General features: G+C 47.3%; 1 protein-coding gene across 2 annotated transcripts in view; it reads left to right on the forward strand.

Moving 5' to 3' along the window:
• The window catches only part of LOC8053584 (ubiquitin-conjugating enzyme E2 Q2), a 29,996-nt gene extending 5,222 nt beyond the window's left edge, over window positions 1-24,774 (forward strand). Inside the window, exons 2-9 of one of the 2 annotated variants that reach the window (XM_002433402.5) lie at window positions 3,747-3,851; window positions 4,820-4,921; window positions 6,549-6,658; window positions 8,315-8,645; window positions 10,735-10,842; window positions 20,354-20,449; window positions 21,909-21,975; window positions 24,388-24,774. In XM_002433402.5, the coding sequence (XP_002433447.1) occupies window positions 3,747-3,851; window positions 4,820-4,921; window positions 6,549-6,658; window positions 8,315-8,645; window positions 10,735-10,842; window positions 20,354-20,449; window positions 21,909-21,975; window positions 24,388-24,419 (951 nt within the window). In that variant the 3' untranslated portion in view covers window positions 24,420-24,774. Of the gene's footprint in view, window positions 1-3,746; window positions 3,852-4,819; window positions 4,922-6,548; window positions 6,659-8,314; window positions 8,646-10,734; window positions 10,843-20,353; window positions 20,483-21,908; window positions 21,976-24,387 lie in introns of both variants that reach the window. The other variant, XM_029993689.4, reaches the window with a different exon arrangement.
• Window positions 24,775-25,497: the final 723 nt, after the last annotated feature.

The raw sequence follows: 25,497 nt of genomic DNA on the forward strand, positions 1-25,497 counted from the left end.
GCTAAGTAACACCATTTCTGCCGAGGGCACCATTGGCCAGGGCCCTGCGATTTCTTGAAGTGGGCTATCTTATAGCAAATGAGGCCAAAAATAGGAGGCAGGTTATCTTTCGGGGGTGGGGCATATATCGGGATATTACGGTACTCTAATTTAACCTAATTTTCGGGAAAGAAATTTTGGACCGCCTTTCAGTGCATCGGAAATTCTGAAATATAAATACCTAGCTGCAGCTGTAAGTTCTGACATCGCATAGCCAGATTGACCACATTAGTAGCTAGAAAGGATCTGAGATGGATGGAAGGATGCTAACAGCTGTACCCTTTATAACGGGCAGCAGCTTGCGCCACCTAGCCTAGAAATTAAACACCAAAAGTATGATTCCTCCCTTTGTCCTTCTAGGCCAATATGCTTCCCCCCTGCGATTTCGTGTCTATCACCAGGCGGTGTGGAATATCACCAGAATGACCTTCGGGGGATCGGGCAAAAAAAAAAAAAAATAAGAAACATCACCCCCCCCGCCTTTTCCCCCGGCGAGGGAATTGCCAGTTCTTTTCTGGTTAAACTTAGCCAGCGTTACCCCAGCACCAGGCCCACTGGGAGACAGGGTTGAGAGTTACGCAGGATCCACGCAAGAACGAGTCCCAATATTCCTCTGTCCCGCCTGCCCCCAGCTGTGTTGTACGCCATTCAGTTCTCCCTAGATAATTTCCACCAGTCTTCCAATCTACTCTCCTTGTTATTGGAATGCACTTATCATCGATTCCATTCTCGTCAGCAAACCCCAGAGCTACGGCTCAATTGCGCCCCCTCCGGCGAGGTGGGAGCAAGCCCTGTGCACCTCAACACCACACGTTCTATTGTCTAGTCTTCCCTTTGGCATGCCGCACACCGCAGACCCTTGGGTGCATTTAATGTTGCCCGGGTGCTGATAGGAAATTGGCATACTCAACTTTTATTTGACCAAAATTAGAATATGCCTCTGCAACCTCGAATTTCCTCCCAAATTAATGACGACTCAGCCAGTCTAAAATTGGGCAGCCCGCTATATTCTATCTATTTACGGATGTACAGCTAGTGTGTTTGCAATGAAATGGAACTTAAATTTAATTACAATCAAAACATACAGCAAGGTAACACAACTTTGTCTACTACTTTATAAAATGTACCACTATCATAACTGCCACTAAAAGTTCACTTTTGCATATTCCCTTACGGCTGTGCCACCTTAACAACAACTACAATTTACAGTGCACATCCGGCTCACTAACGTGTTTGTCAAATCATTCCTACCACTCGGAGTCATAGACTAAAACAATCTCCCTGAGCGTTTGTATAAATTTTTAACTCAGAGGCCAATAACCTGGGTTCTCTTCTATTTTGCTATGCATACAACATGAAACCTAACTAGATTTCACGTTATATGTCCTTTTAACCCTTAAAAACACAGCCAGCTCTCCAAAACATTTTTTTTTTTTTTGTGCTAGGACAGATATGTTACAAAGTGAAGTTTTTTCGAAGAAAAGAAATATTTTCTCTGCAATGTTTTAATTCAGTAAAAGATAATAAAAAAAAAAGAGAGATCTATTTTAGGGCTGTCATTTTGAAATAGAAGCATGTTTTGGAATCACTGCTAACTCAAAATAAATCTTAACCTCATGCTAATTTTTTTTTTTTTTTTTTTGTGACGTGTTTGACATTTTAGAGCAAAAAGAAAAAAAAAATATTTGGGTTCAATGTCTTTAGGAAACATTTCGTAACATGCTTCTTTTTCGGGGTCGACACCTGGAACTGGGAGCACATTTCGTAATCTTTCCTAACTCGAAACATGTTGCAACTCACATATATATTTAAAAAAAATATTGCAAACTTTATTTTGTGACACATATCCAGGCACTAAAACTAATGTTTTATTTTTTTAGTTCAGTGACCCTTTCGGTATACTCATTCGTGTGTGCCTCTTATTTTAGTTTTGTTGTTTGTTTTCATTACACTGTCTCTCGCCAAAGTTGTTTTATGTAGGTTTATGCACACGTCTGCATGCATCTTATTTTGGTTGCTTTCTTGTTTGTTTTCATTGCACTGTATTGTTTGTTTATTTCTGTTGTCTCCTTATATACAGTAGAATACCGCACATCTGCCCATACCACTCTAAGCGCCCATACCCAAATTTGTAAGATCTGAAAAAATATGCAGAGTACATTCATATGTAAAATTGATGTCCGGACAAGCGCCCATCCCTCATTTTTTCGCGATTATCTCTAAAGTTTGAGTGGGCGCTTACCCGGTATTTTACGGTAGTGCCCTCAGAGGTCTTGCACTTGCAGCCTTGGCTGCAGTTACAGATCTGGAGTGTACGAAGTATAGACCCTTTTGACATTTTCAAACACAAGCCGTCTCTTGTGTCCCAAGAAACTTCCAATTGCTCCGTTCGTGCATGACTTACAAGCCTGTTGATGACAAAATTTCTGGACGATAAAGTTCTATAGAACTCACGACGTGGGGAATAAGCAAAGTCCTTACGCTGTGCCAGTCAACATATAAGAGGGGATCAGTCATCTCGCGGGACTATTAAAGGAGCTGTGCAACGATATTTCAATTGGGATGTTTTTCTCTCTACACGAGCTTACTGGCACACCTGGGACTCAAGGATACTCACACGCAACGCCATTGGCCAAGAAACTCCTTTGTTGCGGTGTAATTTCAAGGACAAAAGCGATCATTTTCATTCCATCTCTCCTTTGCAAAATTTGATGACGTAACTCGGGGATCGCAGTACACCCAAGTGACGATATTTGAATGCGGTTCATAGATTGGACCCGAGCATTGCGTGGGCACTCGACTTGGGCTCGTGACAATTGCTAGCTCGAGAAGCATTCGGGTTGTGACCCGTGTCCAATCGCTGCAACGACGACAACAGCCGAGCCATAACAATGTCTGGAAACTCAGCGCGTGTCCTGCGCTTTGCCAACCCCAGCGCGTGGCTATGATCAACACTGGCGGCATATAATCGGCTCCAGATCACGTGGCCGCTTGTTCTGGCTGCGAGTTGAGGGGGTGAACGCTGCTCGTTTTTCTTTAATTTTTTTCTGGGACTTCTATTGCGTGGGGTGAAAAACGAACGCGTGTTTCATAGGTCATTAACGTTAGGGATCCGTTTTAAGCGGTATTTGCGCAGAGTACAAAAATTGTTGCGTAGCTCCTTTAAAGGATCTCCCGCATATCTCTCACTAAGCGGTCCTTTAGCTAATTACCCGTAGAACTGTTAAAAAAATGGTCCACGAACGCTGCAAGGAGCAGTGCTATGGCGGCAATTGTCTGACCTCCCATCTGACCGGAAGTTCGTGTGGACTAAAATTGCAACATTGCCTCCTTTCTGCACTTTTACGAAAAGGATGTACCTATTCACAACACAACACATAGGAATGTGACAATGTATCTATCACCATAGAAACACTGTCAGGTATCTATCTGTTGTGTATGGATACATTCTTTTCATTATTGTGTCGTGAGTACATTTAATACATTTGTTGTGTTGTAAATAGAAACATTTGTACCAAAGTGCGGTCATGTATCTGTAGTGATGCATCATTGTACCTTGGTATAACGCTCATTCGGATTGAAATGCGGCGGGGTGGGTGCTGAACCCACCCCGTGCCGTTGTGCATTGACGTATTACGAAAAAGAGGAGGTTGGTTGCATTGCCCCGGGAGCGATTTTACGAGACTGTGCCGGTGTCCACCTCCCAGGAGACGTACCCTTCGACGCCCCCCGTCTGGTTCTCGGAGACGGAGGAGCCGAGCATCAGCAACATTGTGCAGCTGCTCACCAACACGTCGGGAAGGGACAACCACGTGAGTGCCGCCCCTCTTCTGCCTCGACGGGAAATGCTCGTGCCGGTCCCGAACCTTCGTGAAACGCGTCTCCGACTGCTGTGCTTAGCGTCTTATCCTGCCCACGCATCAAAAGCGAATTAAAGGTTAAAAGCGCAAACAAAATGGGGACAAGGAAGATTTGCAGACGACAGGACAGGCTCTTAAACTGTTGGGTTGTGGTGTTGTGTGGGATGGGACGCCATGGAACGCTGCTAGGTCATGACGTTGGCACGTCATTGCACATCATCATCATGTACATCATGAGCAACCAACTCGCCCGAACCTCTGTGTTAACGTCATTGCAGTTGACTCGTGTCAAAGTAGTGGCGTGCCCCAAATTTGTGCTTTTACCCTGGACAAGCTTGTTCCCCCACGCCAGCAGTATTTATTAAAGCCGTCTGTATGTGAACAAAAGTGCAGTAGGAACCAGAAATCACTCGTTCGCGTTATCTGTGTCATGCTCTCTACGGTCTGCAGGTTTTCTCGAGAGCGATCTGGGTCGAATTAATTACTCGCTTTAGGATTAATCCCTTCCTTATGTTCAATCTTGTGGTCGACTTTTGTGACAAATGTTGAACCGCACGCGCATAGTGAAAATGTTTCGTTGACTTCAGTCGTCGCGCTTGTGAGAACCGTTCCGATACTTATGTAATTTGATGATAAAAATTAGTGACACCCTCTTTACGACGTCATGCTGAGTAACCTAATTTGACCTTGCCTTTTGACAGCACTGGCAGAGTACACTCCACACGAAAAATAAATCCTCGCTCTTGTGATTCTAGCTTCTACCTGCGCACGGGATTTTTGGGGAGCTTCATCACTCGGGTGGGAGGGGAGCACAAGAACGTAATTTGCACCCCATGCTGCGAATTCTGCCGTGCATGGCAATGCACTGGTCTTAGAGCGGCGGCCAGGACGTGACGCGTCTCTCGCCCGCCTCCTCGCAGATCCTGCAGCAGGTGAAGATCTTAGTCAAAGAGCTATGCAAGGTGCACAGCTTTCCAGAGCCCACGGAGCTGGAGACCATGGACTGCATGCCCGCCGTTCACGTGAGTTTCTTTTGTCACGCGTATCCACCCTCATTCACTGCTGCGCAGAACCGGGGCAGCTTGTGGCCACCTCTGTTGGCCAATAGGCTGCAGTGCTCGGTCCCCACTAAGTGGCAGAGATCTTGTCCGTGTTGTCTCGGTGTCCCTGTTAAAGGTGTCTCTTTCCGGAGCAAATTTTCTTTGCTCCAGTTCTGGAAACCTGGTGACAAGGTGGGTGAGCAATAACTATAGTAACTGACAGGACGATAGTAGCAGGACGTCTCTTTTGGATGCTTGGCATCCAACACATGCTCGTTGTTTTTTTATCAAGGTTTTGATGGCACATACACTCTCGAGGTTCACGAGAGGCATTGAAGTTTTCCCCCTGCCGTTCTAATCTTATCAGTGACTATAGAGTTGGTGGTAAGTTCCGCTCACAAGCATGATGCGTATGGTTTGAGTCCGTCTGTAGCTGAGAAAATGGTTCCCCATACTTGGCACCAATTTTCTTGTCTAGTTTTGTCGAGACTGGCATAAAACCTCGTTAAGGGCGCCCCTCCCCCGAGAAATCACCCATCCCGTCTCTCTGGCTAAATCACCGTAACAAGCAAATTTCGAAACATGACCCATTCCCCAGTTCCTGTTGGGTATTGTGCGATCTGCGTCACTTGCCGTTGGTGCAGAACGACAGAAGGTGCTACCGGGCTTTTCTGAATATGGTCGAACATAGGACTGCACCTGTCAGCCACTTGAGAGCGATGGGTTACCGCATGGGCAAGCAGAATTGGTCGGCCGCTTGTCCACGCGGTAACACATCATTCTCGAGTGACTGACAAGTGCCGTCTGTCGTTTTACCTTATTCAGCAAGGTTTGGTAACGCCTTCTGTAGTTCTGCGCCGGCGGTTAGTGTCATGAACTTTGATCACTTCTTTAATATGCAAATCGGCTATGTATGAATATCATTTCCGTTTTTTTAGGATGCTTAGAGCTTATATAGTGAGTTTTGACCATAAAACAAGGATATCGAAAAGCACTTTAGTGCCCCGCCCCATTAAGGGATTTTATTAAGGGATTTTAATTTCATCTTTTTTTTTCAATATTTTTTAAAGTAGTGTTGGCTTTTTGCTATTTTTAATATGCTGCCAGCAACCTTGGCCCACCTGATGCGGCCGGAAATGTGTGGGAAGACGATGGACCTTGTTGGTCGTTGCCTGCCTTCTCGAAGTACCGAGTGTTCATCATTTCGTGAACGACAGCTCTTTCCCTTTGTCTTCATTATCGAACATGAAAATAAACGGTGTTCAGTGTTCACATAGAACTTGTATGGTTTCGAAACTGAGACTGCATTGAAAGAAAGAACAGGCTGCTTGCAGAGAGTAGCGTAGAGATGGGCCGAAAGATCAATTTCGAGAACTTGGCTAGGAGCATTGATTTAGCAATGTGGAAAAAGCTGACAGGAAAAAAGAAGCTCTCGTCCCGGAAGAAAAGGGGGCAAAAGCGCGCTGAGGAGGGTTAAACACTGTGACTTTACCCGAGACTTCTCTGCGTTTGAGTCGTCCTTTAAAAAACCCCATCCTCGGGAAAAGTCGCCCCATTCTTGCGTCCCGTTTCTTTGTCGTCATCCGGTCACGAGATGCTCTGCCCGCAGCCGTGTGAGAGCGGGGACCTCCCGGAGCACATGCACCCGGCCCACTCGGAGGAGGAGGACGACACGGACATGGAGGATGACCTCCACATCGAGATGGAGGAGGACTCCAGGTGAGCGCTTCTCTCTGCGTCCGTGCCACACGTGCGGGCGGGGCGATCGTGCTGGCTTCGTGTTGCCCGTTCCGGCATTCGCCTTGTCCACGTCGACATCTTTGTTTACTAGGCCGTGGGACACTGTGTCCAAACGTCCCGAGTATCTGCGGAGTGTCGCTCGTCACTTGCATGTCCGCTGCCCCGCGATTTTTCCCAGGTGATAAGGGTTGGAAATGTGCGAAATAAGGCACGGTCGCAGTGGGGAGTAAAAACTGGAACGGAGTGCGCAAATTGTAAGTGCTGACATGGGTGGCCTCAAGAGAAAGAATGAGAATGACGAGAACAAAAGGAAAAAGAAAGCAGACAGTACGTTAAGAGTTTCCGGTTTGCCTCAAGAGACAGAAGTCATGCAGTTGGTCGCCAACTTTTCTTTTATGCAAGAACCATTTCATGTGTTTTCTCACATAGTGAAGTCCTATAGTGTATGAAATGCATTATAGGTAATTGGAGAGTGAATTGGTGTGTCACGTGATATACGTTTTCCCACTAAATTTAGCGGGGAAACTGAATGGTTATGTAGGTCACGTGATGTCGATTTCCCCCGCTAAATTTAGCGGGGAAACTGGATTTGTGTTTAGGTCACAAGACGTGAATTTTCCCGCTAAATTTAGCGGGGAAACTGAGTTGACTTATAGGTCACGTGCCGTCAATTTCTTCTAGGTGTATAGGTCACGTGATGCCACTTTCCCGCCAATCTTAGCAGGGAAACTGAGTTGGTATATGTAGGTCATGGGATGTCACTTTTTCCGCTAAATTTAGCGGGGAAACTGAATTGGTCTATGTCCCGTGACGTCAGGTCACGAGACATCAATTTTTCCTCTGAATTTAGCTGAGAAACTGAATTTGTGTATAGGTATCGTGATATCTATTACCCCGCTAAATTTAGCAAGAAATTCACGGACGGATGGACACAATTTTGGGATGGGGGGTAGCGTTAAAAAGCATTTCATGCTTTAAAAGAGCAGGTACTGACCTCGCAAGCGATACTTTGCTGCTGCTTTGCCTTTATAAAAAAATTGTCCGCGATCTGGGCCCCCTAGGATGACCGACGTGCGCTTCCACATCCCACCGTTCCAACGCAGCCGAAATGTGTGCAAACAGGGCAGACCTTTGCCTGTAGATTTCTGATAAGCAGCCTGGGTGGCTGCGAAGCAAAGCGCCGCCTCTCGACGGATGCTTATTGCGGAGAAGGCATGTGCGGGTGGCACACCTGTTCAGTTTGTCTTTAGGGTAGGGGTTTTCCAACTTTTTATCTCCAGGAACCCCCTTGGGTAACAGCCAAGAAACCACACACAGTCTCGGTATTGATGCAGTAAAGCAGTGCAGAAGCCTACAGACCTTGTAAACAGTAATGCATAAATGAGAGTATCTCGTTCATAGCCACATATCAGTGAATGGTTCAAATCTCCTAAAGTAGCGCTTAAACTGAAAAAATTTGTGCCACTTTCGGATAAAGATGGGTGAGGAAACGGGAATGCTCTGGGAGCTTAAGTAGGAGCTCTGGGAGATCCCGTAGCGCGGCAAAAAGATGCCAGACCAGGTGACCCTGGGACAGTGGTAAAACCCCCCAAATTCGACAGGAGACTTAAGACGCAAACCTTGTGGATCTCGCAGTGGGCAGGAGAAGGGCAAGGAGGACGGGCTGAGCACGGAACACCATGCGACCCTGGAGCGGCTGCGGCAGAACCAGCGGCAGGACTACCTGCGGGGCTCGGTGTCCGGCTCGGTCCAGGCCACGGACCGGCTGATGAAGGAGCTGCGGGAAGTGTACCGGTCGGAGAGCTACCGGCGGGGGGTCTTCAGCGTGGACCTGGTCAACGACTCCCTGTACGAGTGGAACGTCAAGCTCTTCATCGTAGACTCTGACTCTCCCCTACACAGCGACATGACCCTGCTCAAGGAGAAGGAGGGCAAGGACCACATCCTGCTCAACATCCTCTTCAAGGTCTCTCTTTCTTTCTTTCCGTTTGTGCTTTTAAACGCGGAATGTGTCGAAGGGCTGGTATTTCCGAGGGAAGTGCGACAGAACGTCACGAAAACCATTAAGAAATGTGTAACACATACTTCAGAGGACAATCTGTACGAAAGACTGGTAAATGTGCCTTGGTTACGAGCTCAATACGCTACTGCCACGCCAAAAAGGAGTCTCGCAAACGCCCTTTCACTCGCCGTCCGATTGTGAAGGCTGAATGCTGAATGCCAGCACGCGAGCAGTGATTAGAGAACTAGCTTTGCATGTACTTGCTTATCATTCCAACTACAGCTCGGCGCTTCATCATCCCCGCACACTCTCACCTCCTCACCTCTCTTTCTCTCTCAGTTTTTATCTGTATAACCGAGAAAAACTAAAAGAAAGATTGGTAAACACTTAACGAAACTTGTAGGGTGAAACACAGCTACAGCTGAGGTTCGACGTCGGAGCCGCTAAGTTGTCATTACAGAGCATGTGGACTGAATAAATGCTGAAGCCACGAGCACGCACCATAGAGTCTGTGATGAGAATTCCATAGTGTTTTGGAACCAATGAGGGTGTATTAAGTAGAGAGAATTTTGGGAACCAGTTATGGTAAGCAATTTTATTGGACACAAACTAGGACTGCCTGATGGTAATTAAGGAACTCTGAAAATTGTGCGGCCAAGTTTGAAATCCAGGGAACAGCAAAACTGCATGTGTATGCACGAACCGCTCCTTGTCGTTGGTGTGGCTGCCTGAACGTCTTATGCAATGTTACTCGACACAAACTAACACCGCCTTGTGGTCACTGAAGAACACTTCCAGAAGCGTGCACTCAAGTTCCAAGCGTGTGGCTCAACCTAATTTCACGCCCGTTATTTTGCCACTTTAAAGGACAATGCAAAGGAAAAATTCTTTTTTTTAAACAGCGTAGATATAAAACGAATGTCAATAAACAAAATTTACAACGAAAAAAAAATATATATAGAGCTATTTTTACGGCTCGAAACAAATTTGTAGTTGGCGCCTGCAGGAGTCCGCGGAAAGGGGGCCACTATGGTCATGTGGTGCTTGTGCTTTTTTAGGAGCTTCATATGAGCTCTACAAGGTACTTAATCATCTTTGTTTGAAGTGCTACAATAAGAAAACAATGATTAATAAGTAACTTTTAGAGCCCAAAGGAAGCTCCTGAAAGAGCTCAAGGACCACATGATAGACCTCTGCACCGGTTAAAAACTGACGGCTTCTAAACCTAAATAGCTTGCAAGCACTGTATGTGTGCCCCCTAAATAATTAATTAAAAAAACCCTGTCCATTGACACCACAAAACATCTTAAAAAAAAAAAAAAAAATTGATCATCTTTTTTATTTTGGTGAAGATGGAAGACCAGCGAAGCTGGACTATGCGCTTGAAGAGCTGTCTGCATTTAATGTGGACGTCGATCACAAGGTCGTCTTTGATTTTGCGGGGTAGGCTCCGAACCGTGTGTTGAACGTCGATGGGAACGTTAACCACTTGGCCTCGGATACCGTACTGTCCCCGGTTGTCTTTGTTATATTACGTCAACCGCCGAAGGCTCATGAACGGGAGTCGAGGCTCCACTAGTCATTCCTCCACCATGCTCAACTTCGGTAGGTGCTCCGGTGCGGGTGGGCACTTGTATCCGTTCACAACGGCGAACCGGAGCACCGCGCCTTTGAGCAGGGATTCTTAGCGCGTTCCGCACGCCGGCTCTTTGTAGACGTCTGGCGACTCTATACACTGCTGCAACGTGCCCGTTTCCTGCTTCTTCTCGTCCGACCTGCCGCCGATCGTGATTACGTCTCCGGTGAACCAGAGTCGGTCGCACATGGCGCACGTGACGCCGAACGGGTTCTCCACCAACTCTCTCCGGAACTTCGCTGTCGCACCTGGGAACTGTTGAGCCGGCGTGGCGTCCTGTTGTTGTAGCACGATCGTTGTCCATGGCGTTGGCCCTTAACGGCTTTGCTGTTAAGGGCCAACGCAAGGGTTAACAGTTGAGTGGCCACTAAGGCCTGAATGTCATTTGATTCTTGGTCCCCCCACCCCCATGTGCAGGAGAACTACCCGTTCGAGCCGCCCTTCATCCGGGTGGTGAACCCCATGATCTCTGGCGGCTACGTGCTTGGAGGCGGAGCGATCTGCATGGAGCTGCTCACCCGCCAGGTGGGTCCTTGGTTCCGGTACTTGGAACGCATCTTTCACTGGTGCGTTTAGGGATCTTTGCTGCCCGTACATCGAAAGGGGTCACAAAGTGCCAACAGGTCGCGCTACCTGCACCGGCGTGTCATGCTTTTAGATGTCGCAACCTCGGCGGTTGATCGAAGAAGTTCTGGCGAAAAATGACAGCATATGTGGGCGTCGCTGTCTTTGCGGAGCCCCAACCACCGGCTGCCAGAGTTTCCGTAAACTTCCAAGCTGAAGAGTGGCCTTCTGCGGAAGAGGTGTCTGTTGCATCCGCCTCCGCTGTTGTGCCACTTTTATGTTTGTGATGGGCAACAGCACGACATTCCTACGACGTCGGCACACAGAAATCGGCAATGGAAGCACTGCGCCGTTTGCGCTAAATTGTGCCGCGAACAAAGATCTGCCACGTCTCGTGCCAAATTCCCCTTTTTTTTGCTAAGGATTGCGCCACACCTGCACCAAGTAGGCTTCAACAAAGGAAAAAAATTTAAATATTTAGTTATTGGTGGACCTTAAGGGGGAATATGGCCTGAGAGGGTCAACTTTTGAACCCTTCACCCAATTTGGTTCAAATTTTGAGGGTTATTTCAGCACTATGAGGAAGGATAATCTGCAAACTTTTAGCATTGTTGGTCAACTTTACAGTATGCTACGGTTCTCGCACTTCAGAAAAAAGACACTTCATTAGGAAGTCTATCGTAGAAAAATAAAATTAGCTGGTGGCAAAATTTTTGCTTTAATGTGAAGAACAATACCCACAGTGCAACCTGGATAAAAAATAAATTGCAAAATATTCAGTTATAACAAAAATAAGAACATCCCAAAATTAAAAAAAAAAATGTAAAAATTTTGTTTAAAAAAAATTTTTTTTTTTTTCATAAAGGAGTAGATTTTTTGAACTGTGAAGTAGTCTGTCTTGTTCCCCAGAAAATTTCAGTCCCAGAAAACCTTGAATGATGTCCCTCTGTATTCAGAATGTCAAACGATAGCTTTCCTAAAACAAGAATTCCTGTACATAATTAAACAGCGCACAAGGAGAGGGACAGAAAAGGAAGACAGAACAGGCAAGCGCTGACTCGCAACTGACGATTTACTATGAAAAGGAGAAGGAAGAAAACTACACACATGAACATATATCGGAAAAGAGAAAGATGTGAAAAAGCTAATAAATTAAATAAAATTACACCTAAAATAATTATAGCTGAAAAGGAAAACAAAATAAAATGAAAATCAATCTCTCAAAGTCCTAGGCATGTCCAGTGCCGGCACTCCGAAGCCTTGACCATACACCTATTTGTGCGCAGCTGCCCCCATAAACTCATACTCGCTGTCTTGTAGTGTTAATGATGGCTGGCTCACACATTTGGATTCGAGCTTTCTTATCCAAAAGGCTTCCACTATTTCTCTTGTTGTTTTTTCTTTATGGGAAGCTAGAACAGTTGTTGCACAAAAATCTGGATCACATCCACAGGTTCTGCAGTGGATGGCTAGGTGGCTTCCAGTGGTGGTTTGAAGAGACTGTTTATGTTCCCTGAAGCGGTCGTTGAGGCAACGCCCAGTCTGTCCGACATAGGTTTTCCCGCAGGACAGAGGAAGATGGTAAACCACTTGTAGAATGCAAGACACAAAGTGCACCTTGTGGTTTTTCATGCAGCAAGCCCTGCTGTCATTGTTCTTGTCCACAAGCGTGCAAATTCTACCCAGTTTGTTTGGGGCTGAAAACACCATGGGCACGTTGTATCTATTGGCCACATTTTTTAAGTTGTGCGACGTCTTGTGGATGTATGGTATAACTAGTGGTCGGATATTGGTAAGGTCTTTGCTCTTTTTTCTTTTGGTCGATCCTTTACAGGTTTGTATCAGAGTGCCCGCAACTTCACTTAACATGGCTGATGGAAAGCCGGATCTTGAGAGTTTGTTTACTTGAGTGCTGAAACTCTGTTCGATGGTGTGGTGACAGGATTTTTTCAAAGCTGAATACATGCACGAACTGGCTATCCCTCTTTTTATTAATTTTGAATGGGCAGATTGGTAATTAAGAATTTCTTTTTTGGAGCGTGGTAGGTAGGACCAACAAATGTGGTGATCTGAGATTTTTATAGATAGGTCCAGGAACTGCAGCACATTTAGAATAGGTTGTTCATACGTAAAACTCAGACCTTTACCGCTTCTGGAGAAAACACTCAGGATTGTATCTATTAAGTCTTCTGTTTGTTCTTCTTGGAGGATAATAAGAAAGTCATCAACGTACCTGAAGACTTTTATAATAGACATAGTGCTCAAAAGCGGTGCGAGGATCATGTCTACGCCTCCCAGAAAGATGTCGCTTAAGATGGGAGCAACACATGACCCAATGCACACTCCAGACCGTTGTAGGTATGAAGAATCTTGCCATTTTACAAACAAGGCTTTCAGATAAAAGTCTAGTAGCTCCATGAAGCTTTCCGTTGAAGTACCACTCGAATTCTGAAACTTAATTTCTCCTGATTGTTCAATAGTTGATTTGACTGAAGCCAGGAGAGCATCCTGTGGAATGGAGTAATACAGGTCCACCACGTCTACGCTGAAGGCTCCTCTCTTCTGATTGGTGTCACTCTTCAAAAAATCAATTACCTCCTCGGAGTTGTGTATGAGGAACGGGTCAACTATGTTGAGGCTAGAGAGGTGTCTGGAGGTAGAGGGCGATCTGTTTCTGCCAAGTACCCCTTTCTGATACAATGGCCCTGAAGGGACATGCATCTTTGTGGGTTTTTGCACTAAAAAATATATCCAGGTGCAAGCCCTCAGCTTTCTTTATTTTTACCGCCAGCTGATTGAGACTTAGCTTTTGACAGGTGGCATATGCTCTTTCCTTGATCTTTTTCAGTACTATGTCTACAGGCTTGAAATTTTTCATTACAGCAGCGTTAGCCTTTTCATTGTACATACCCTCGGGCATGACGACAAAGCCTCCTTCTTTATCTGAGAGCAGAAGTTTCTGGGAGTTTTGCCCTAAATATCTGACCACGGGTCTGACTTGAATGGGCTGTCTTCCTTTCTTGATGGAGCTTGTGATGACGTTCACACATTCTGAGATGCATCGGGGACGATCTGCTTCTGGAACTTTGAAGGCTACCTTCCTTGCCAAGGTTAGTAAAGCAGGTGGCTGTAAGGTGGGTTCCACGGAAAATTTAGGGCCTAGGTCTAAAGTCTTCCTTACAGGAGAAGGAATACTAACGTCGCCCAAGATGGTTGTTGTCCCTTTGACGGCAGTCAAGTTTCTCTTTTTGCAGAGCAGTTGGGGAAGAATCCCCCGCCAGAGAAATTCAGCAACTTGTCTCTCCGAATTGCTCATGTTGTAGAACAGCCTTCGTTGTTGGTTCTCGGTGCCTCCACGAGCAGCACAAGCCACTCTAAGGCATTCCTTGAAATACCTTTCTTGCCGCCAGTACTCGGAGCGAAGAATCCGACACAGTCTTCTTGCATGGCCTGCTGACGGTTGTAGCATACCGCACAATCCATGGAGTTCCACCGGACAGAGGCCCTTCTTGATGTGCCAGGAGGCCACTCTGGCACTAAACATGCACTGGGCCGCGAGGTTGACCAGATGAAAAATGTTACTGAAAGGGGCATATTTACATGTGAGAGGAGGATAGAGGCCCGATGTACTAGAAATGAACTTCAAAATGGTGGATACTTGGGCTAGTTGGTGGTTGCTATACATAATTAAACAGCGCACAAGGAGAGGGACAGAAAAGGAAGACAGAACAGGCAAGCGCTGACTCGCAACTGACGATTTACTATGAAAAGGAGAAGGAAGAAAACTACACACATGAACATATATCGGAAAAGAGAAAGATGTGAAAAAGCTAATAAATTAAATAAAATTACACCTAAAATAATTATAGCTGAAAAGGAAAACAAAATAAAATGAAAATCAATCTCTCAAAGTCCTAGGCATGTCCAGTGCCGGCACTCCGAAGCCTTGACCATACACCTATTTGTGCGCAGCTGCCCCCATAAATTCATACTCGCTGTCTTGTAGTGTTAATGATGGCTGGCTCACACATTTGGATTCGAGCTTTCTTATCCAAAAGGCTTCCACTATTTCTCTTGTTGTTTTTTCTTTATGGGAAGCTAGAACAGTTGTTGCACAAAAATCTGGATCACATCCACAGGTTCTGCAGTGGATGGCTAGGTGGCTTCCAGTGGTTGTTTGAAGAGACTGTTTATGTTCCCTCAAGCGGTCGTTGAGGCAACGCCCAGTCTGTCCGACATAGGTTTTCCCGCAGGACAGAGGAAGATGGTAAACCACTTGTAGAATGCAAGACACAAAGTGCACCTTGTGGTTTTTCATGCAGCAAGCCCTGCTGTCATTGTTCTTGTCCACAAGCGTGCAAATTCTACCCAGTTTGTTTGGGGCTGAAAACACCATGGGCACGTTGTATCTATTGGCCACATTTTTTAAGTTGTGCGACGTCTTGTGGATGTATGGTATAACTAGTGGTCGGATATTGGTAAGGTCTTTGCTCTTTTTTCTTTTGGTCGATCCTTTACAGGTTTGTATCATGAAAAACCACAAGGTGCACTTTGTGTCTTGCATTCTACAAGTGGTTTACCATCTTCCTCTGTCCTGCGGGAAAACCTATGTCGGACAGACTGGGCGTTGCCTCAACGACCGCTTGAGGGAACATAAACAGTCTCTTCAAACCACCACTGGAAGCCACCTAGCCATCCACTGCAGAACCTGTGGATGTGATCCAGATTTTTGTGCAACAACTGTTCTAGCTTCCCATAAAGAAAAAACAACAAGAGAAATAGTGGAAGCCTTTTGGATAAGAAAGCTCGAATCCAAATGTGTGAGCCAGCCATCATTAACACTACAAGACAGCGAGTATGAGTTTATGGGGGCAGCTGCGCACAAATAGGTGTATGGTCAAGGCTTCGGAGTGCCGGCACTGGACATGCCTAGGACTTTGAGAGATTGATTTTCATTTTATTTTGTTTTCCTTTTCAGCTATAATTATTTTAGGTGTAATTTTATTTAATTTATTAGCTTTTTCACATCTTTCTCTTTTCCGATATATGTTCATGTGTGTAGTTTTCCTCCTTCTCCTTTTCATAGTAAATCGTCAGTTGCGAGTCAGCGCTTGCCTGTTCTGTCTTCCTTTTCTGTCCCTCTCCTTGTGCGCTGTTTAATTATGTATAGCAACCACCAACTAGCCCAAGTATCCACCATTTTGAAGAATTCCTGCCAAAAAGTGAAACTGAGAAAAATGTGTTTAAAGTTTCAACTTGTTTTTTTTTTTTTTTTTTTTTTTTTTTTTCGGACGATGCCAGGAATTTAAAATTTACCCGAGTCATTGGTGGCACCTTCAACTACATGAGCATGAGGAGGGCAGTGAGTTGAGGCCCTCGAAGAGATTCGTGAGCTTTGTAAAACCGATGCCACAGTCTTTTCCAACGACGCCTAGACGTACCGCGAGTTCGTTCTCTCGAAACTTGCCGATTGATGGTGAGTGCGGTGTCGCGACGATGTCTCCACAAGTCAAGCAGCTTACAACAAACTGAAGGTTGATGCCAATTTCTTCTTGCAAGCTCAGTAGTTTTCCGTGGCACTTGAGGCAGAGTAAAATCGCAACAAGAGTCTGCATGGCGGACACATTGAGGAGCCGTTCAGGGGCTTTTCAACGGGAGCGTCTGTCAGCTCCGGGTCGTCCATAATCCCCACGTCGAAATCGTTCAGGCTGAGCTTCCTCTCGAACGTGATCAGCACATCCGATTCGGAGATGAAGCTGTAGGCTCCGATGTCCGCCAAGCACCAGTTGAGCTTGGAGATCGTGACGACGGCGCGGAGACGGCAACGATGGTGCCAGCGGAGACGGGTCCCCGTCTCCGCCGGTTCTTTGTTTCTGCTATGAGAACGCCGGCCAAAGCTACTTCGAGTGCTAACTTTGGAAGCAGGCATTTCTCGGCAGAAAAACTACTGGGAACAAAGAGGGAAAACGAATCTAAACAGCGGCGAACTAGCGACACGATCAGAAGCAAAAGAAGCTGCCGATAGCGCGCGCAGGCGGCCAATCGCGAGCCCTGTTTCGGGTCACAACCAATGGGATTGCTGGTATCATAGTTCCCACGTTTTTTCTGCTTGTATGTACGAGGTTTTCCCGGGACATAGATAGCCTCAAACGTAGCAAGCTTCTATGGGTAGAAACTAGAAGAAACGGCGCTTCCAACGAGGGTAAGGTATCTCGGCTGCGTCGAACGAGCGCGGAGTAGGCCTAATTTGAAAATGCCAAACTTTGCCGTCTGCTCGCTCGGCGGGTCGCCGCGCGCGGCCGCGAGCTTGCTGAAAATAATTTTTTGCGAAATAAACACTGCGCATTTATAAATAAAACTTTCTGAAACTATGCTTCAGAACATAATGAACCCAAATATAATATTTTTTGAAAATGCATTTTTTCGGAAAAAAATGGAATTTCGCGGCCGTATCCCCCCTTAAAGGAGCTGTGCAAATATTTCAGGGTTTTGCTTAAATAATTGTGGAAGTTGATGCCCGACTCTTCTGAAGTGAACTACAAAAATGGAGTTTGCCTGGATACCCTAGTTTTTATTTAAAGAAATGAAAAAAGATCCAAGTTTTTGCCGCCTCTCAACTCGTACATCGTCCTCCGGGTCACGTGCGCAGTGACGTGGATGGGGTAGGCGCAGGGTTCCGGTAAAGTTCTCTCTCTAGAGTGTGGTTCTCCTTTGGGCCACTGCCTTTGGGAGTATCACGTTCGCGGCGAGACGCTCTACCGCAAAGCGGGTTCGTACTCGCGTGGCATGCTGCTCGTTGAGCGCAAACAGACACCAGTCACGTTGGTAACGGTGATAAACTGTTTACAATGAAACAAATAACAACAACACAGCGGCTATAAGCTGGTGAACGCCGTCGGTGTGGAGATCGCCCACGGCCGAACGGTCGTTCACAAAGGTGCAAAGGACGGGGTAAACGCTCACCGGTGCGCCGGACGGTTCCCCGTTGTCGCCGCCGCCGAATTCCAGGAAGAAGACAGCAGCGATACTGCTGTCTGCTGGTTTTAAGATAACGGTGGGGGCGAAGTGGCCAATCAAGGAGCGACACATCGATCTTCTTTGTGCGGGGGTTCGTTACGGAAAATGCCCCAAAGGGGGAGAGGAGGAAGCCACTCACAGTGGTAAGAAGCGCCACCTCTCGCTACGCCAGCGCGGCCGCCACGGTGCGCCAAAACGCTGACGCGACAGAATGTTGAGGGATCACAATCCCCACAAGAGCCATCAGTGAGCAGCGAGAACTGATCCGCTCACGACCGCGTGACCGCATGCTGGCGGGCGCAACGCGAACAATATGGTGAAAGGAGGAAAGTCTCATCCAGGTCTGGCCATAACCGTCCGGCCCTGTCCTCGTCCCCCTCCAGCTTCCGGGTTCTGGCGGCTGTTCGCGGTAGCAGATAGAGCTGACAGTTTTGTGGACCTAGGATAGATGGTGCCACTAAAACTCCGTATAATAAAAGTTTTGTCGATGATACCAGGTTTTTGACGCGTTTATACATATGTTGGAACGACAAGATTTATAGAAAAGTTACCTTTTATTGAGCAGGTATTCGCACAACTTGCTATCTTTCTACAAGGCCCCCCATTGACGTCATGCCGCGTGTTTCTCATGGCCGCCGCTCGCGGCTGCAGGTCGGGAAATATTCTAATTTTTACCTCGCTCTTACGCGGCGGAATTGCAACATTTCGATGAAAGGAGGTGTGTTTTCTGTTATTTGTGACAAGGTGAACAATGTCAAAAGTAGAAGATCCCAATTCTTTTAACGCTAAAATCGTTGCAGAGCATTTTTAATATTCTGAGAAAGAGGCGGAAAGGAAAATTAAACAAATATTTATTTTATGGCGTCTTTACTTATTGTATAGTTTGTCTCGTCTTAGGCCGGAGCACAGTCAAAAGTTTGAACGCATACAACCAGAAGCACGTATACTGAAAGCGCAAGTCGCCGGACATTTGCCGCGCTTGATTGGTCTAGCTGGTGAAGGAACACCTCTAGGAAGATGATGAATGCCATGATGTCGCGTTTCGACTTTGTTTCGACTGGCTCGTAGTGTCGGTTGCACTTTAACTCAAGGTGAAACTGAGATTCCCCGTCAGCCGTAGCTGGCCGGTTGATCGCCGTCATCATCTAACTTTCCAGAGCTAAAAGTCACGAAAAAAACTTTGCAAAATAGTAGAACTGCAAATACTGTTACAAGACAGAACCAGGTTCCGGGACCTCTAACGAAGTCACTTGATTATCATGTCTGCCACGTGGCTCCGTGCTGTGGCCATGGAGTACCGTGGCACTTGCGCCACTCGCGTCAACCTCTCACCGGAGCACGTGCGTCGAGCTTCCCCGTTTTGCACCAGAGTGTTAGGAGCGGTGGCTGAAATGGAGGAGTGCCTGCGTTAAGGCTGTATGCTCGGAAATTACGCCCAATACTATTACAAGTCAACCTTCTTTAATCTTGATTGTAGGTAAACCTCTAATTCTAAAAAGCTGTGCTGTGAAAAAAAAAAAAGCTGTCAATCAAAAGAGTAGCGAACTCTGGTTTCAATGCCGCTAAAAAGATCTTGGTCAGATTTAAAACACGATTGTTGGCTTTCATAATTGTGGGGGGTTGTTTTAGCATTGTATGTTATGTAATTCTTGCATTTGTTAGGTATATAAAACTAGTGGGTATGCTGGTATTTGGAGGCATTTTATAGTAATAATATTGTAACAAATGACAGATGATGATGCAACGAATGAACAGAAGCCACGTGGCGAACTTGTGCCAAAAGCAAAAATACAAAGCGGTAGCGTCGAAGGTCGGCAGTGTAGCACGATCGAGCCCAAGAGCGAGAGTGATTCCGGACCGCCACGCGGAGCACCTTTTGTAGCCACATGGGCTTCTGGAACATTCGGAGTAGAACATTCGGCGCGTAAAACATTCATACCTCGATCGGATTACAAAATTCTCCAACTTGCGAGAACGCTAAATTGAATTGTTAAATAAAAGATGCGTCTGCTCCCACGAATCGAACCTGGGGACTCTGCGAAAAAGCCAAGCATGGTTACTATTCGGCCACGCAAGCACTTGCTCGGCGACGCTCGTGGCAATATTTACAGGATAAATAAACTACCGATTGTAAATAGAATTTACTCTCACTAGAGCTTTATTTCTAGAAAGAAATCTCTTCGTTCCTTTGCCCCATTTATTTTCTTATTACGAGTCGTTATCAAAGAGGAACTCGTTTATCGATGCAATCACTTTATTTTCATGCGATGCGCTAGTAGGGATGTTGGCATCTGCTCCAAACCAATATTTTGCCCGCTACAGAGCCTGCTCCAAAAGGTCAAATGCGCCGCTTCCATCACCGGGAAATCGAGGGGGCATAACTGAACATGCGGTGAACAGGCCGGTCGAAGACACGTCGCGGACACGCCCCGAGCCGCATACTTGTCCGACGCAGGGCTGGAGCAGCGCCTACACGGTGGAGGCGATCATCCTGCAGATTGCGGCCACCCTGGTCAAGGGCAAGGCCCGCATCCAGTTCAGCGGAAACAAGGTGGGCAGCGGCGGCCAGGCGGGAGCGGGAAGGGCAAGTCTTTCCCTCCCTTTCTGCCCTCCCCCACCCCTGCTGCCCCGAGCCGGCGGACCGGCGCCTCCCGTAGTCGCTTGCGGGGGGTGCGAACGGCGGGGAGACGGTCGTGTCATCTCTGGCACGAGGTTCTCTTATTCGACGACGCTTGGTGTTCCGTTGGCTCGGAGTGTGGGCGACGAAAGCGTGCCGGAGGCTGGCCGTCCCAAAGAAGCGCCGTTCTCGTCCCTTCGGTAATTACAGGTAACAAAGTCAGGGTGCTGGACTTTCCCTGTCGTCTATAAGAGGTCAGTGCTGGGCACAGATTGGACACTACACCAACCGGTGCCCTGCGGTGTCTTCCTTCCAGTAGGCAACCTAAAGAAAGTCCGGCACTATGGCTTTGTTGTCTGGGAGGTGTTGGGCAGGCCCCGATGAAGCGGCTTTTTTTTTTGCATCTGCCTTTGCGAGTGGACGAGAGTTCACCCACATTTCGGGGCCTTCTCTTACGTCTTCCCATGGCATCGTTGCGTCAAAACCGGTCCGAAAATCCACGAGCGCAGAAACCGCAATAAGAATGAAGGTCGATCGAACTGCATCGAATGAGCGTTCACCTGATGGAGCGTCGTTCGTTTCAGCATTACTTGCCTTTTAATGCATTGCAAGTGCGTTGGAGGGCATCCGGCTTAGCAGACGAATCGGGTTGCATTGCACTTCCGATCTGGTGGCTCCCATCCCTCGCGTAAACTTGAAACAACTGGGCGACCGAATAGGCTGCGCGAGTCTCACTTTCGTCGTCGAAAACGGTGCGCATCCGGCATGCCACAGCTAAGGAATGGGATTAAACTTGGGCCGCGAATCCTTGGACCTTGAGAGAGCGAGAATTAAAAATGAAACGAAACGTGCAACCGAAATTCTGTTTAAACGACTCCCAGTTCGCAACGAGCCTAAAGTCGTGTTGAAGGTCCTGCGATCGATTTGGGTAGTGAATGCCTCTCGAGGGTACCGGCGTTGACGGAACCCTGTACCACATTCTTGCCGACTCGTCCAAATGCGTCTAGCAACCTTTGGTGGCATTTGCACGGGCCTGCGCAGCAGAATTGACAGTTAGACAGGATGAATGGATGGATGCTTACGGCCCAATTAATTTAATTACGCGGTTACTCACAGCACGTAGCCAGAATATGAGCATTTAGCATTGGCATGATATACAAAACATTAAAGCTAAAAGCCCATTCACTCGGGAGCGTCTGCTTTCGATTTCTTACTTTGTGCTACGAGTCACTGAAATGTCCTTGCCTCGAATATCTTGTCGTCAAACGCAACAAAAGCAAGCGATGCCGTGCGTACTTTCCTCGAGCCCTTTTAATAATGAAATAAATTGTGATCCCTGTGACACACTGGTGGCTGGCAGCAGGGCGACGTGCGTGTGTGTCCTTTCTCCCAGGGCCAGTACAGCCTGGCCAGAGCCCAGCAGTCCTTCAAGTCTCTGGTACAGATCCACGAGAAAAGCGGTGAGCCTCTCCTTCTCGCACCCTGGCGTCAGAATCTGGGGAGGGATGTCCTGGAATGCTAGCCGAAGGATGCCCCTACGGTCTATGTCGAACGACTAGTTGCTTCTAGAGCTGTGCCAGCACCACCCGGAATAACCAAAGCCGTGCACTGGAATTTCTACGTAATCGCGGCGAGATCTAGTTAAGACACGGATTGGAAGTGAGTGTCAGGTCCACGTTCAGCCGAGCGTCGTGTCCAGTCGACACGTCGGAAGGAAGCTTGGTCTCGAGTCCAGTCGCCGAGTTGGCGCCAGCGACTGTGATGACGTTACGTGGAGGAAGAGGAGGTTGTTCGCAGGCCTCAATCATTCTAGGTGGTGTTGGGTGGGCTGTGCTAGTCCTTTTACGGTTCTTTCAGGAAATACGGGCCATAGCGAGACAAAAATGAATTGTAGCGCTTTAAAACATTTCTTCCGGGGCTCCAGAAGTTTCTTGGTGAACCTTACGGCTCAATTTTCGTGGCAGGCAGTCGCCGGTGCCCTAAAGCGCGATCCAAACCAACGCTTCTTTTTGCGCCTGTAGGTCGTGCGGCTGCGGATGTGACGCATTTCGTGGCGTTTTTGCTGTTTCGGGGCGCGCTTTCTGAGTCAGAACCGTGCGCTTTGGTTTGGACGGGCGAAACTTCGGGCGAGCGCGCACGCAGGCACGAGCGCACAAGCAAGGTGCAACTGCGACAGACTGGCCGGCCAGAAGGCGAGAGAAAGAGAGAGAGAGAGATCGCGTTGTCATGTTGGAAGAGAATAAAAGGGGGGGGGGGGGGGGGAGGAGAGGGCAGCCAGACGGCGAGAAACGCGGAGCCGGAACTAGCTTGCCCTCAACCGATTGGCCGGGACACAGGAGCGTCCTACTACGTCACCGCGCGTTTTTGTGCGCGTTGAGAAGAAGTTGAAATCATCCAACTTTCTTGTGCGCGCCCGGAAGGAGCGAAGAAGCGGCGCGACGTCACGAAAATACGTCACATCCGCAGCCGCACGACCTACAGGCGCAAAAAGAAGCGTTGGTTTGGATCGCGCTTAAAGCGACGACGACGACTGGCTGCTTTGTAGAGCTATGGCAGTGAAACGTCTCGTACTGTGTTAGGATGTTTGCTGCGTTTGTAGTGGAACTCTTGATGTGAGGACCGGGACGAAAAAAGACAGACACCTTGCGTTCGCTCATCTCGGTTCTTGCGTATTTATCGCGTTTTTAAACATTCGAAGATTATTTATTTTTTAAGTCACAATTTTATGGGCATAAAGTTCCATATCTGTATGCCTTCATTCTATAAAATATTTCTCCTAATTTACTTTTCGAGACACAATGATATGCAGTGGCATCTCTACCTGGCACTCTGAGGTCACTTTATTGATCGTCCTTACTCGGCCTTTGTTTATTCGGAACTGTCTCACCCTCATTTCCACAGTATTTGGATTATAAGTTCATTATAGCGCCTACAACACTATATCTCTATTATCAAGTTCTTTTATCGGCATATTCTTGTTTGTGTACTGTTTGGAGTAATTGACCGTTCACTATTCACTCATCCTGATTTCAACAATAATAGAGTATGTATTTATAACTATTGCTGGGGAAGTATGTTTCTTTCTTGGTCGTCTTGCATTTCTGTTGTTTTTCGATTTGTGTGCGGTTATTTTTTTTATGTACAATTGCCGAACTGGTCAGGCGGAAATGTCTTTTCCTTCTTCCGCCCCACCGGCCTTAACCTGCAAAACAAAAAAAAAAAAAAAAAAAAAAAATACAAAGACAACTTAGCAATTTCTCGATCTCAGTGTTCGCCACGAAGCATAAGGTTAAACAACTTCGATTCGTCATTCTGTAACAACAAAGAAGCATACCAATACAGAAGTTGCCTAAACCAAAAATGCCATAAGAAGTGACATTACAAAATGTGTAAATGTAATGCGCTTGCTCAAATCCTTAGGTGTCATCATTTCCAGCACATACTTTCTTAACAGAAACTTTGGTTTCTGTTAATGCTTTAAGAATTGCCACGAGTCCTCCCGTAATCTTTTTCTAGTTCTGTGGTTCTTCTTCACTGTGCTACTTTATATTGTGGTGTATTGTCTCGCGATATGAACATTAATGGTTGTAGAATTGTCCGCAGTCTCGCACTTTATATTGTCCCACGCTGCTTGGGCCTGCAGTATTGTAAATAAATAAATAATTAAAACAAAATGAAACATTGTTTTCATCGCTGGCTCATACGTGCCATTGCTCGTAAAAAGAAAATGACAGTCGAGGAGAGGTGGTGAGCAAACCGAAACTGCAACCACACTCAAAGGGTTAGGGGTAGCCGAAATTGAACCGCATGGCAATTTCGCCCGGTCAGGATCGGCAAAGCCGGTCACGATTGCCCTCTGGGATTCCCCGCAGGTTGGTTCACGCCTCCCAAGGAGGACGGATGAGGGCGGACGCCCGTTGCCCGCTGTACAGAAGAAGAGGCGCCCCGGGCGGTCTCTCAGGGGAGGGCACCGGCGGCCGAGCGGACGGACGAACGCGTCGGCGCCCCGCGTCTGTCTGCGTTCATCGACATCCCACGTTTCTCTTGCGTTACTTCCGTTTAGGGCACTCTTATTGTTTTTGTAGAAATGCGAGTTCCTGTTTTGTATCCACCGAGACGCCCCCACCCTTGCCCCTCAAGAGACCGCCTGGCGACCGCTCGGCGACCCTCCGGATCCCTCGACGGACGTTTCCCTTTGTTTCCTGCATTATCTTGCTTTGTTTCTAAGTGTGCGAATAAACCGAGAAGTGGGAGTGACACCTTGCGGGCCTCCGTGCGTCTCCTTGCTGTGTCGACAGGACCCACCCACTACACAGGCTACACAGGCTGCGCTCCGGAGCAACGACGCTTCGGCCATCTTGGAGCTTGAGATCGCTGCCGCCAGTTGTCCGAAGCTTGATCTGGCATTGCAGGGAACGGTTCTCCGTCCCCCGGAAATGTTGGAACGGCCCGTGACAGAGCAAAGCAATGTTGCCTCAGCGTTTTGACACCGCATCGGAAGCTCAAGGAGTTGCATTGCCGCATCGCGACGATTGTTATTTGCACCCGCTATCCAATCTGCAGCAAGATCGGGGAACGGATTGCCGATTCTCTAAGCATGGCTTATTCAATGACTGTCGTGTTCGTCAGTGGGGAGGGCACATCAGCACGCCTTTCGGCACCTCTCTCTCCCATCGTGCCCGCCGTTTCATATACTTTTTATTTAATAGCTCTGCCACAGTGTAACTGCTTCGCTCTCTTTAAAGGGCAAAGGATGGGGGTGGGTGGGGGATGCATTGCCAAATGTAACACTCCACCAGGGGTGGTTTATAACACCGCCGTCGTTCTGTCTAATGCACACGAGTGGCCTGTATTGCACCACTAAAGTACTTGGTTGCGGAACGGGCACCCCCATTCCATTCCGGGGAATTAATGTTTCCGATAATAGACCGATCTCGCCAACTGTTCAGCGCATGCGTGAAGCCGCCGTAACTTTAGTCATA

Source organism: Ixodes scapularis, unplaced genomic scaffold, assembly GCF_016920785.2.
Source record: "Ixodes scapularis isolate PalLabHiFi unplaced genomic scaffold, ASM1692078v2 PGA_scaffold11__112_contigs__length_91849675, whole genome shotgun sequence".
In the NCBI taxonomy this organism is placed as follows: domain Eukaryota; kingdom Metazoa; phylum Arthropoda; class Arachnida; order Ixodida; family Ixodidae; genus Ixodes; species Ixodes scapularis.